Here is a 14309-nt window from a genome sequence, read left to right as displayed (position 1 = left end):
TTAAGGCTAGGGCCTAAGTTTCACACACTCTCAAGAATAAGAAAGAAATCTTACTTAGTATATATTTGATTCTGTGGATGTTTATTGAAAAAATGCCACTACATTCGTGCCACATAGGCGTTAGTGTTTATTGCATATAAAACTATTGTTTGGTTTCATTGTTTATCAAATAAACACTAAAAAACTGAAACACTTAGATTTATGTGCATGAAACATTTGGGGAAGCGTCAAATTCATGTTTCCCCATCATTTCTTAAAATGAAATGCTGATGTGGTGCAATTTATCTAAGTTAGAAAGCAATTTTATGGGGTATTACTTGAAAAACCCATAAAAAGTTCAATCAAATAAAAGAACAAAAAATATTTAAAGTAACATTTTTCAAATAAACATTTATTTAAGTAAACGCCTTACACTAAATTCCCACGAAACCGAACATACGTTTATTGTATTATCACGAATAAGTAAGCTTCCTTTCTTTCACATTCTTCTATATTAGGTTATAAAAGATTAAAAAGACTTTTGGGGTTTTCCACTAGCATATTGCATTATTAATAACCAAGAAATTCCCACTAAAATGTAATATTAGCTTTCTTGGGATCAGAGGAAATTGGGACATTAATTGGAGAGAGAGAATTCATTTTAGTGGGTTTTCCACTAGCATATTACATTATGGTCTGAAGGGTTGTTTTTACTTACAACCTCATAACCCGCAACTGAATCGATTAGTCGGATTATATATTTTTAAATCAAAACAGACCAAATTAAGTTAAAAATTAATCACATCTGATTAAGCTGGTCGGTTTTTAACATTCTGTGAACAATCCTAATCACTTCTAACAATAATTAGTAGCTATGCGTACAACATTAATTAATATAGTAGGAAAAACATTTACATGCAATTTCCAAGCCTTATTGCAATTATATGGGGTCAGCGTTAGCTACATGAATCCTGTTTCTATGAAAAGACACTTCACAATCTATAACCATTAGAGTTCGCAAGGTTTTAATGTCGGTTGTCAGCCTGGTCCTGGTGAACCCACCGCCTTTATTCAGGCTAAAGACGGGTGGTGCTACACAAGTTTAGTTTATAATGGTTGAGTAAACTAAAAATGAAGAATATTACCAAAGAATTGGTCAGATAAACATTACACACACAAAAAAAAAAGGCCATGATAAGTTATAATTTGATATAGTGGTGAAAATTTTGGGATATTGTATATGAAAATATAAATAAATGTATGACATATTTAATATATCCATGGGATAATATAAATATGTCATGTTAAAAATTAAAATTTCCAAACTTTTGATTCCACATTAGTCATGAATTAGTACATTTTCCTGAATTATTAGCAACTTATTTTGTATTTCTAAAAGCATGTAATTTGGGTGTGTTTTCTTATAAAAACATGATGAGGGCGGATTTGGCTCTCTAGTGAAATTGTGACACTTGGCACCTCATGCCAATTAAGTGCAGCCTCTTGACAACTGGGCAGCCTAGTAGAGTTTGCCACAGACAACTTGCCACTTATGGACAGTTCGGCGCAGCTCGCCACAGGCAGCTCGACAGAGCTTGCCACACCTAGCTTGCCACTTACAGACAGCTCCGCGTAGCTCGCCACTTATAGACAGCTCGGCAGAGCTCGCCACAGCTCGCCACAGGCAGCTCGGCATAGCTCACCACAGGCAGCTTGGTATAGCTCTCCCCCAGACAGCTCGCCATAGGCAGCTCGCCACTTGCAGGGTAGCTCGGTACAAGGTAGCTCGCGGAAGAGCAGTTCGGCATATCGCAGGAAGATCTCCTACCTGACAACCGTACCTGATAGATCCAGAGACCTGCGCCCATGTCTCTCGCTAGGGGGCGTCGTGCCTGTCAGCCCTGAGAGCTGTCCCTTGCCTGGTAGAGCCGTACTCTGCAACAGCTGCCTGCACCTGCTACCTCAGCTTTGGCAGTAACGGCTGCGGCAGAGAGACAAAGGTGGTTATGCCTGACTTGACAGAGGCGGTTACGCCTGATTTGACTGGACACCGCTATATAAGGACTCCAACCCCCAAAGACAAAGAAGAAGAAGAAAAATGGAGGTAATCCCTGCTCTCTAGCTCTCTCATTTCTCTAATATCATCTTCAAGCTCTCTACAAATCAGGGTGCTAACTTAAGCATCGGAGAGTCCCCGTTGGGTAAATACCCCCGGGTCCCCTGATTTAGTTCTCGCAGGTCCCTTAGCTCCCACCGCCTACAAAGAGGAGGAAAAGGTGGAGTTCTCGTAGGTTCCTCAGCTCCCGCCGCCTACAAAGGAGGGAAGATCACCTCATGTAGAGGGCAGTTGGGTTGCGCTACACCAGGGAGCTCCACCATTCTTTGAGTCACAGGCCGCCTAGGAGCAGGTCAAATGACGAGTCCACCAAGGTAGCTCACCATCAGGGAGCTTGGCATAGCTCTCCCCCAGGCAGTTCGCCACCAGGGAGCTCGGCATAGCTCTCCCCCAGGCAATTCGTCACCAGGAAGCGCCACCATCCTCTAAGTCACAGGTCACCTAGGAGCAGGTCAAATAACGAAATACTTAGCCAAAAAATAAAAAAATTAGTACGTGACTATAAACGGTTACATCAAAACATATAATAGAGTCTATACTGATACAGACCTTATGGAGAAAATAAACTCCTATATCTATTTCTATTTCTTTGTGCAAATCAAAAAGATTAAATAACCAAATAGCAAATAACCAAATAGCAAATATACAATAGTAGAGACAAATTATCAAACAAAAATGAGCAATAAGAGAGCATTAAGATTTATGTGGAGAACGAAAAGCCCTCAATGTGTGGGTGGGTAAAAACTATAGGACTAAAGCCCACTATGTAGATATAATTCTTTCACCACTCAACCATATCAGAATTGCTGAGATGTGGGTTAAGAACTCTTGTACCAAAAATCACGCATAGTCGCATATTGGGTAGGCCTGAACCAAACCATTGACAGCTCTATCAAGATTTGCAGTATATGCCTTGAATTTGTGCCAAGTGTTTAGTACAAATATCCATACACATGAGTGTATATATGTGATGGGACACCTGTTATAGACTGAATTTGCAGCTCTATCAAAAATTCAAAAGCGGTTTTTCTCCGCCGCCCCACCTCTTCCTCCCCCTCTCTTGCTGCAAGCAAATTGGAATAATATAATAGTATTGAAGCTGAACTAATCAAGACGGCACATTGACTCTCTTCCGCTAGTTACATTTGTCTATGGGTTAACCATTAAAATTTATCCTACGTTCAATCTTCATCAGAAAATCTTTCACTAAGAAAAGCTTTTTGTTTCAATTTTTAGTGGCTACTCACTCACTTGAGATTTTGTAAGACGTCCATATTCAAAACTGCATCAAATCTGAGCTACCATCTTTTGACACGCTAGTTCGGTTTATGATGCCTGGTTTACCTATTCTTCTAATCGGGTATCCTTTCTTAATTTTTACCATCAAGATTCAACAAATAATAGTGGGGCCGTCTCCTTTCATCTTCCCACTTTACCAGTTTCTTTTCTCGGTTTCTCTCAATTTAGTTTTTCAATTAGATTTTTTTTTCTCTCTCCGTGATAAAGAGTTTGGGTTCTGTTTCATTTCCTTCGGAAAAAAAGATGTTAAACAATGTGTTTTATTTTTAAAGATAATTTTAGTATTTTCAAAAATCTGAAATCACAAATATAATCACGTAATATACATAATTGATAATCCTTAACGATAGATACTATATTTTTTTGTCTAAAAAATTTGGATATTAAATTATCCCATTTGATAATTTGGAGGCCAAACTATCACTGGAGCCGTGCTAATCGAAAATTTTCTCTTAAGAATATCAATACAGCACAACCAATGTATCGCTGAATTAATGTGGTTAGCAGATTCGGACTCCAGGTTTCTTTCAACGAATTCAAATCTGTGCCCCACAAACGCCTCACATGCCAAGCGTCTGCCATCTGTCCCTTTGCACGCAATTAGCTTGTCCCGCGTGCGGGGCTAACAGGACGGCCGTTAACTCATCCCGTTAGCCCCAAAACTAGCCCAAAACCGAGTCAAACATTCCCGTGTGCTTGGGCTGCGGTCCCCTGACCCCGTTCTTCTCCCCTCACCCAAGTTCTCCTTCTCCGGCACCGGCGACCGCTCCGGTCAGTTCACCTTGACCAGGTATTCTCCAACGTTATTCTTATGTGTATGATATTTGGCTACACTTCATTCAGTTACCCAACAGATCCTGGGTGATGCCTAGGCATTTGACCGATTGAAGTTTATGTTATTTGCCATTTTCTGGAGCCTTTGGATTGAGAGGAAAGCAATATTTGACAGAAAAATCAAATCCAGGGAGAAGATAATTGCTAAAACAAAGATTTCTGGGATCATCAGGCGCAGATTGTTTTTGATTCAGGCATTTGATTTCTATTGGCCTTTTGCATAAGCTTCCTTCATTATTCATTGTTTTCCTGGAAATTATATTTTTGTTATGGGCAGGGCAAAAAGATAACATGTGCACTGTGCTCTTCTGGTTTTGATTATTCAAAGAATTAAAAAAAAAAAAATCCACCAAAGCGTTGGATCTCTTTCTTCTTTTCTTTTTTATCCAATCGACGAGACCACGATCACTGAAACTTGGTTTTAGTGTACTATCAGGTGCAGCTGGTATTGGAGGTGTAAAGATGGCACCGAGACCACGACCACTGAAACGTCCATACCCAAGTTCAAAATGGCGAAGTTTCGACATTTTATCAGCTATCAAACGTTCAAACCCAAGTTCTTGTCCACAGATGACTGGGTGAATCCAATATAGGTAAGACTTAAGAGAAATAATGGCATAGAGGAATGTCTTGTGGAAGTGTGGTTTCTATGAGAGTTGGAGAGTACCTGTGACAGTGAAATGGCCGGATGGTCGCTAGTGCCGGAGGAAAAACCACTGTTGCCGATGGTTTTTCTGATTTCTGAAAAACCAAAATATCAGAAAAAAAAAGAAAATGTGTGAAAGAGTGATAATATGAGAGTTGGATAGTACCTGTGACAGTGAAATGGCCGGTGGTTTCTCTGATTTGAAATGAAAAAAAAATATCAGAGAACAGGGGTTTTTCTAATTTGAAATGAAAAAAGAAAATATCATTGTGTTTCAACAAAATAGTGTTGGAGAATACCTGGTAAAGGTGAACTGATCAAAACGGTCGCCGGTGCCGAAGAAGGAGAACTCGGGTGAGGGAAGAAGAACGGGGTCAGGGGACTGGCAGCTCAAGCACGCGGGAATGTTTGACTCGGTTTTAGGCTTAGTTTTGGGACTAACAGGACGAGTTAACGGCTGTCCCGTTAGCCCCGCACGCGGGACAAGTTAATTGCGTGCGAAGGGACAGATGGCGGACGCTCGACGTGTGAGGCGTTTGTGGGGGTGAGAGGTGGTGGGGCGCAGATTTGAACTATCCTTCAACGAGTCGTTTGATCCAATCGTAGAACCGATGGTAGGGAACCAGCCATCCATCTGGTTGAACCTCCGGCTTAGTTCTGATTACTACGCTTGCATTGAAGTATCAAGTAGCATTGGCAAAAGAAAGCACAGGAGATTCTGAAAGCAGAGCAATATGGAGGTCGACTGCCAGAACAAGTCGAGAGGTACATTTACGAGTGTTTCCTGTCTAAGGGTTTCTTCATGGCTTATCCGTGATCATATATCCCATTTATTGATTCATTTTTTTTTATTTTCCCATTTTTATAACCCTAATAAAGATGAGAACAGGAAGGATATTGTAGTGATATTGGTTGGTGCACCTGGTAGTGGCAAGTCTACCTTCTGCGAAGACGTCATGAGAACTGCACACCGTCCCTGGGTTCGAATCTGCCAGGTTTCTCTCTCTCTCTCTCTCTAATTTCCGTTTGTCTGTTGGATGAATCGTATTAAGTAACGATGTTCTTTCATGAATCATAAAGAGTGGCCGTGGATATCTGAAATATTAATCTCACGTCGTGGAAATGTTTTCCTCGGGAATAATTCATGTGCTTCGTTGTGCCCTTTTCATCTTTTCTTTTGACAAACACTAGCTGAATGCACTTTATCTTACTTAAATTTTTACTGATTCCAGAGTGCCCCTTCATGTTTAAACGGAGGTCAACCTGTATATGGTTAATGTTGCCGGGAAATGACGGCATTAAAAATGTTTTTTTTTTCATAATCTCCTTTGTAACACATAGACTGAAAACCTAAGTTAACTCGATATTAATCATCTTATGCTGAAATTTGGAATTATATCTGAAGGGGATAGAGACACTGGTATCATGGTGTTTGCAAATGTTTTAACCATGAAAAACGGCCAAGATTTGGCTAACACCCTTTTCAGCTTAGTTGGTAAAATTTTTCCTTATTTTTGTAGGACACCATTGCAAATGGCAAAGCTGGAACAAAATCCCAGTGCTTAAAGAGTGCAGCTGATGCATTGCGTAATGGAAAAAGTGTATTTATTGATAGATGCAATTTAGAAAGAGAACAGCGTTCTGACTTTGTGAAGCTTGGTGGGCCCCAAGTGGATGTACATGCTGTAGTGCTTGATCTTCCTGCTAAGCTTTGTATATCTCGGTCAGTAAAACGCTCTGGACATGAAGGAAACCTGCAAGGTGGAAAAGCTGCTGCAGTTGTAAATAGAATGTTACAGAAGAAAGAATTACCCAAGCTGGGTGAAGGTTTCTCTAGAATCACATTTTGTCAGAATGAAGGTGATGTACAAAATGTTGTTAATACATATAGTGCACTTGGTCCCTCAGATACCCTTCCTTCGGGCTGTTTTGGTCAGAAAAATCCTGATGCAAAAATCCAACTTGGCATAATGAAGTTTCTAAAGAAAGTAGATGCCCCCGATACTGTTGGACCTGATGTGCAGACTTGTGTTTCAAAACAAGATACAAGTGAAAAACTTCCCTCCCAAAAAGAAACTGAAAATGTTAAGTTATCATCATGTAAGGCCAGTGAAGTAACAGAAGGTGGAGATTTTCCCAGGAAGGCATCTGATGTTCCTACTTTAGCATTTCCATCTATTTCAACCTCAGATTTTCAATTCAATCATGAGAAGGCATCTGATATCATTGTTGAGAAAGTTAAGGGGTTCTTGGATGAGGTTGGTAATGTCAGGCTAGTACTTGTAGATCTGTCTCATGGTTCAAAGATTTTATCATTGGTTAGGAACAAAGCTGCACAGAAGAATATTGATTCCAACAAATTCTTCACGGTCGTAGGAGATATAACTCGACTTTATACAGGAGCAGGTTTACGCTGCAATGTGATTGCTAATGCTGCCAACTGGTAAGGTTACAGATTTGGATATGTTTCCTTAGCCTTGAACTGCTATTTTCCCTAGGCACTTGACTGTAATATGTACTTTCAGAAAAACATATTTTGGGCTCTAGGTATATCTAATATTCTTAATTAGAGTATGCCTCTATTTGCTTATCAAGGTCTAATATTAGGAGTTGGCTCAGTGCTAAGTGCTAACCTTTGAGGTTCTCATACTGGAAAGAATGATATATTATAATTTTAATACCTCTAGCAAGCTATATCATCCATGCTCTAGTTAATAGTTGAGTCTACGCTGCTACTAAGTTACTGCTAATGGATACTGCTAGTTAATGATGAGTTTGCAATGATGCTCAGAATAGAATAGATACAGTGCAACTGCAATATTGTGGAATTTTCTTCCCGAACCAATACTGTACACATATTTCTCCATGCCTCATTTATGTGAAATACATACTTTACTCCGACGTCTCTGACCAGAATTTTATCTTAAATATTTTTTCCTCATTTTCGTTTATTTTCTTGATAGGCTGTGTTTTGGTTGGGCAGAGAGGGAAAAGAAGGGTGAAAACAAAGATACAGATTCATTATAAAGGTGCAATTTGGGCAGGCTGGGCCAGGTTTAAGGCCCAACCCTAATATGTAGGCCCAGGCCTGAGCCTGGAGGCCCTGGACCTAGCTCAAGGTCAAGCCAATCTGCCCAATCCAGGCCTTGCACAAACTAAAATTTGATACATTCGGGCGGGCTGGGATCATGTTGGTCAGTCCGGCATAGGTGGGCCTATTGAATGGTTAGAAAATGAATGCATTTTCTTTTGATATTATCATAGTGAATATCATTAATATTCCATCAGAGAAAACACCATTTGTACTCTCCAAGTTCTTGGAGGAATAGGACAGAATGTGCACCACAATCAAAGACTAACTATCACACTAGTACATGCATATATCAGCTATGTTTACAAATTTACACATATTCCAGGCAATCCCCATTCTAATTCGTTATTGTTAACACCTAATTGTGCAAGAATATCTGCTTAACTGTTAAGCAGACTTGGGAATCCATCTAAATGAACAATTTGGATTGGAATCTAATACAAGTACTTCTCTAGTTATATATCTGAAGCCCTAAGTCCTTCAGACCTTGACAGCGGCAAACTTACAACCACCTGACAGTCACTTTCTACCATAAATCCACTCCATCCATTGCTGTATGCTAACTTCAACTTATATAGAAGTGCTAACAGTTCATCTCTTAAAGAGTTACCAAAACCAGGTAGCCCTGAGTAGCTCATTAAAATGCTCAAATCATGATCTCTAATCACGTTGCATGAATGCATATGCCTTTAAACCCTCCGAGTACAAGTAATATTTAGCGTCTGTTTGGCATCGATGCCATTGCTCCAGAAAACGGTGACACATCAGCGCCATGTCGGAAAAAATGGTGCTCCAGGAAACGCTAATATGTTTGGAACCATTTTTCCATAAAAAACAGTGCTCCAAGCCACACATTGGAAATCGAGAAGGCGTGTTTTGGAGCAATAAATAAACTTAGCATTACATCAGTAATACAATTACTTTGTTGAAACATTAAATAACATGCATAAATTCATAAACCTTTGGCATTTTCTTGAACAAAGCAGCTGCACTTAGATGCAAAACTGCAATATCATGCTTGTCAGCACAAGATTTACCACTGCACCAATCAATGGCCCCTAAATCCATGGCATATATGATATATTTAAGTAAATCACTTTGAGACCAGGGAGGCCTATCCAAACTAAAAGTTCAGGCCAATGCCACAAACTGCTGAAAGTGGATCCAAGACTGGCCTCAGACCTGTCCAAGTCAAGTTGCAACTTAACAGGTCTCTCTAGTACATGCATTGATTGGGATCTCAGCGGGCAATCAATAACAACCAGTCACCTGGTAGCATCTCATATAATGCTGACAGTACAGAAAACAGAGCATTCATCTGACTCCCATTTGTTCCAGGTCAAAACCACACCCTCACCCACCACAGCCTGATTAAAGTGGAGGCCAGACTGGCCTCAGACCTGTCCAAGTCAAGTTGCAATTTACCACGTTTCTGTAATGCATGCATTGGGATCTTAGTGGGCAATCAGTAACAAGCAGCCACCAAGTAGCATTGCATGTTATGCTGAAGGTACAGAAAGCAATGCAGTCTTCTAACTCCCATTTTTATAAAATAAGTATATGTTTGGCAACGATGCTGCAAATACAGCACCGTTTTTTTCAGAAAACGGTGCTGCTGATGTGTGGGTTGGAAGCACCGTTTTCTGAGAAAATGGTGTCTTTTTTTTGTTTGGAAATGTTGCTGCCAAGTAGGACGTTTCCTGGAGCAACAGCAACACTTTCTGTTTTGTACCAGTGCTCCATATCTGTTTTCGGCACTGGTACCCATTATAGGAAATCCATGTCACTGCCACATCACGTCCTCGTTGGCAGCAACGAGCTGCAATCTGAGAAAACGTCAATTATATATCCTATTATTTAAATAGGAGAGACAGTGGATTGGCCATGACCTGGAGTCCTAGACACAATCTGAATAGGCCAGGTTTGAGTCCTTTATAGTATATCCATTCATAATTGGTTTGGATTTAAGTCCTAGAGTAAATATGCAACCTGATTGAATTCAGATATGCCTGACCTTATCATATCCATATCCGATCCATGTATAGTCCTACACCCAAATATAACAAAGAAACTGTTGGAGATGGCATGTAACCAGAGTTTATTCCAAAATGGAAGCATCCAACATGGATTAGAATCTAATTTAAAGCATCTGTGCAGCATATAATACTTTACTGGATATAGTTGTGACATGTTTAATTAGAGGAAACAATCCTTAAAACAACCATAAAACACAATTACCATGAACATCTTTAAATGCCAAAATGCCTTGAACGTCTTTAAACACAAAATAGTAAAAACTTCACAAGATCCCATTTTGAGCACTTGGCCTCTGCATCACTGTGAATTTCCTTGCACATCCCTAGTGGTCTGTGGATACTGAAATCCATAATTTAGAACTGCAAATTGCCTAGAACCAACTCACCCTAAGTCTACTAGTGTTGGTTTATTACCATCTCCAGCCCTAAGTCTACTAGTGTTGGTTTATTACCATCTCCAGAAGGTCCTCCAATTCCTAATACTTGTAGGTTCACCTTCCATGCCAAGAAATTTCACTGAAAGATAGCCAAATACATCAATGCAGGAGATTGAAGCCTGGAGGTGGAGGAGTGAATGCAGCCATATTCAGTGCAGCAGGTCCAGACCTAGAAATTGCAACCAAGGATCGAGCTGGATCTATTAGCCCTGGGAGTGCTGTGGTTGTCCCTCTTCCTTCAACTTCTCCTTTGTATAAAAGAGAAGGGGTGACCCATGTCATACATGTTCTTGGACCTAACATGAATCCACAAAGACCAAATTGTTTAGGCAATGACTACATCAAGGGCTGCAAGATTCTCAGCGAGGCTTATTCATCACTTTTTGAAGGTTTTGCATCAATTGTGAGGAACCAAACAAAAACAGTGGTGAGTGACAAAAAATTTAGGTCAACTTCCTCAGAGTTGCATGAGAATCTCCTTGAGAGAAGCCTTACTGATCATTATAATATTGATCAAAAGGTTAAACGAGGGGGTAATTATGGATCTGAAAGCAACAAGAAGTGCAAAGGACTTCGAGAAGAACCTTTAGTACATATGATGTCAGAATTGGATGAAAAAGCAATCCTGTCTGTTTCAACAGATACTATGGAGAAGGAAGGGCTGGAGCATGACAAAGTTGGTGGGAACAAGGTTTGGGGTACATGGGCTCAAGCTCTTTACCATATTGCCATGCATCCTGAAAAGCACAAAAATGATTTGATTGAGATATCTGATGATGTTGTTGTGCTGAATGACCTTTATCCCAAGGTAGTGGAAGTTGCTATTTTGCTTCAGTTCATAGTTTATAGTTGAGATAACTAGATTACTTAACTTAGTTCCATTATGCAGGCACAAAAGCACCTTCTGGTGTTAGCGAGATTGGATGGTCTTGATCGTCTGGCAGATGTACAGAAAGAACACCTTTCTTTATTAAGAACAATGCATTCTGTGGGTATCAAGTGGGCCAAGAAATTTTTATCTGATGATGCTTCATTGATCTTCCGGCTTGGATACCATTCGGTATGCACACATTTATTCAGAATGTTCTCCAATTTATTTCCTTCTCATTTCTCTGATCTTAGGACAAATGTGATGTCTCATCTGGTTAGTGTCAGATGAAGAGACTTCTGCTGGACATGGGCCTTCATAATTGTCCAATCTGCTGACATGTTCGCATGGGTTTTATTATTGAAGAAACATGTGTCAAGATTTAGTTTTAAGAATTACAAAATAAATCTATTTCTAAACGAATTAAATAGGTTAGTGATGTTTTATTAGCCAAGTAATTATGTGTTGCTGTTCTAAATTTAGGTAATTTCCTAGTTTTTATTATTGCCTGTGTTTTTCATTGAGCAAATAATGGAAAAACCTTGGGCCAGAATTAGGTAAGTTCTGAGTTGATACCTGAACTGGTAATAGATACCTGTAGCATCAGGACCACCATTGAAGGGGTCCCACCTTAAAGATCATCTGGGGAAAAGTTCAACTTGATTAGATAATTGTAGCTGAGTAGTTTATTGTACTCATTGTCATTTGGAGTAGTAGCAAAATAATCTATTACAACTATATGCTCTCTCCACAAGTCAGTTACTTAAAATAATCTAACCATGCAGGTCTTTGATAGACATGTCAAATGGTTGATCTTGTTTATGTATCACATTCCACTGGCTCAATGCTTTTGGCAACATTCCTCTTGTAGCTTTGTCCAATAGGCTGTGTTTGGAAACGATGCAAATGGAGCGTAAATCCCGGTTCAGGGTAAATTTGCACTCTGGTTCACTTTTGCATGTGTTTGACAACATTACATTTTTGCATTGACAAATAACAGACCAGTGCATATTTATATTGATAATAAGATGTAAAAGTACATCAATAAAAAATAAACAAATTTGCATTCAAGTGGGCTTTTGATAAAAAAAAAAGCATATGCTTTACTGGAATTAGTGTTTGCATTCATTACAGCTAAAAGTCTGTTTGGTAAGAAGGTAAATTTGTCAATGCAAAACTAAACCAATTTTGCAATTTATATGTTTTACACTTTACATATTTGCATCGTTTCCAAACACAGCCATAATGTTAATTGATTTCTTCCCTTACCATTTTACTAAGATCGATAAGTTTATAATTATATCCATGTTTAAAAGCTCATTGGACTCTTTGCAGGCACCATCAATGCGACAGCTGCACCTTCATGTTATTAGCCAGGATTTTAATTCAATACACCTAAAGAACAAGAAGCATTGGAATTCATTTAACACTGCTTTCTTTCGTGATTCTGTTGATGTAATTGAGGAAATTGATGAACATGGGAAAGCAACATTAAATGATGAGAGAATGTTGTCAATGGAGTTACGTTGCCATAGATGCAGGAGTGCACATCCTAACATACCTCGCCTCAAATCACATATCAGTAATTGTCAAGCCAACTTTCCTATCACCCTGCTCCAAAATGATCGCCTTGTAATTGCACCTAATGGAGCTGTCAATGAAGCGTAAGTATGTACAGGTTATTCGCCAAACATTTTGCTGCATATATGTTGATTGAAACTGGTTTCAGTACTTGAACAAAGTTAATCCTCTATTTGGGCCTTTGCTTGCATTCTTTTGTTTATCGTATGAGTTTATTTTCGGATTTGCTTACAAGTAATTGGGAAACTAGCTCAAGACAAGGCTGTGATGCCCTTAGTTGCCATTGTCCTCCGTTGAACTACAGATGCATGGTGGAATTCACACAATGCGGTTGTGTTGGCAAAAAGATCGAATTCCAACTGGGGGATGTGATGGTTCATTAAAAAAGTATTCTCAAATGGTGTAGAGGTAGAGCAGGGCATCCGACCTGTAAGATCCAAATTTGATTCGTTTATGTTGGGATTTGGATTGAATCTCCATGGGTTTATGTTATTGGATTGAATTGCATTAATAACATAACTATAAATCAACAAAATACAACTATTATTAAATAAAATAAGATGAAAATGATGGTATTCTAGATCATGAACAAAATATATTGAAAATTACTTGTATAAAATTCGAACCAATGACTCTTTGGCTAAAAATTAAAACACAATATTTATATACACTAGTGTAAAGGGCACGTGATATCACATGTTCAAATAAAGGGTAAATAGCATTATAAAATCAAGGGAAATTGTCTAAAACTCAGTTTTCAACATTTCTCTTAAACTCACCATAACTTTTCAAAACGTTTAAAACTCACCATGTCAATAAGTTTTTATTTTCCAAAACTCACCTTCCGTTAGTGTACCGTTAATGTTTCTTAATAAAATGTTCATATCAGCATAAATAACACTTTTTATGACCAAATCACCCTTGAATGGCGAGTTAGAGGAAAAAAGAGTCTTTTTCATTTTCATTTTTTACATTTTCAGTGTTTTGGTATAACTTCTAATGTTTTTTTTTTTATAATTTCTGTTTTCTTTACATTTTCTATATTCTACCATCTATAAAATTTCCTGTATTTTTTGTTATTTATTTGCAATTTCTGTGTTTCTCTATAATTTTTGGTGTTTTTTCTACAATTTTTATTTTCTGATTTTGTTTTTCAATTTTTGTAGTTTCTATAATTTGAAAATAATTTTTTACTTTGTGTGCAATTTCTATAATTTTTTTATATTTTTTGTAATTTCTGTGCTTTTAATTATATTTGAAAATATTTTTGAACTTTTTCCTTTTTTTTTTTCATGTCTAAATATTAAAATATATGTATATATTTTGTATTTTTCTATGAAAGTTAAAATGGTAATATATTAATAGCCAATAGTCTCTTTAACATCAAGTTAGTGACATGATGAGTTTTAGACATTTTGAAAA

At 38.4% G+C, this 14309-nt stretch overlaps 1 protein-coding gene across 3 annotated transcripts; it reads left to right on the top strand.

Moving 5' to 3' along the window:
• Positions 1–5481: 5481 nt before the first annotated feature.
• APTX (APRATAXIN-like protein) lies at positions 5482–13077 on the top strand. Of its 3 annotated transcripts, none has more exons than XM_010255508.2 (7): positions 5482–5639; positions 5754–5869; positions 6395–7317; positions 10547–10865; positions 10959–11246; positions 11328–11498; positions 12642–13077. In XM_010255508.2, the coding sequence occupies exons 1-7, from the start codon at positions 5609–5611 to the stop codon at positions 12972–12974; spliced, it is 2181 nt and encodes a 726-aa protein (XP_010253810.1). In that variant the 5' UTR covers positions 5482–5608; the 3' UTR covers positions 12975–13077. The 3 variants fall into 3 exon arrangements, with proteins under 3 accessions (XP_010253810.1, XP_088755359.1, XP_010253809.1); XM_088899233.1 differs by adding an exon at positions 12092–12236 and having other exon boundaries at positions 10547–11246; XM_010255507.2 differs by having other exon boundaries at positions 10547–11246.
• Positions 13078–14309: the final 1232 nt, after the last annotated feature.

Source organism: Nelumbo nucifera, chromosome 2 (assembly GCF_055504915.1).
Source record: "Nelumbo nucifera cultivar China Antique chromosome 2, China Antique-T2T, whole genome shotgun sequence".
Classification (NCBI taxonomy): Eukaryota; Viridiplantae; Streptophyta; class Magnoliopsida; order Proteales; family Nelumbonaceae; genus Nelumbo; species Nelumbo nucifera.
The sequence above is the reverse complement of the archived record's forward strand: the minus strand, read 5'-3'. Positions and strand labels throughout refer to the sequence as shown.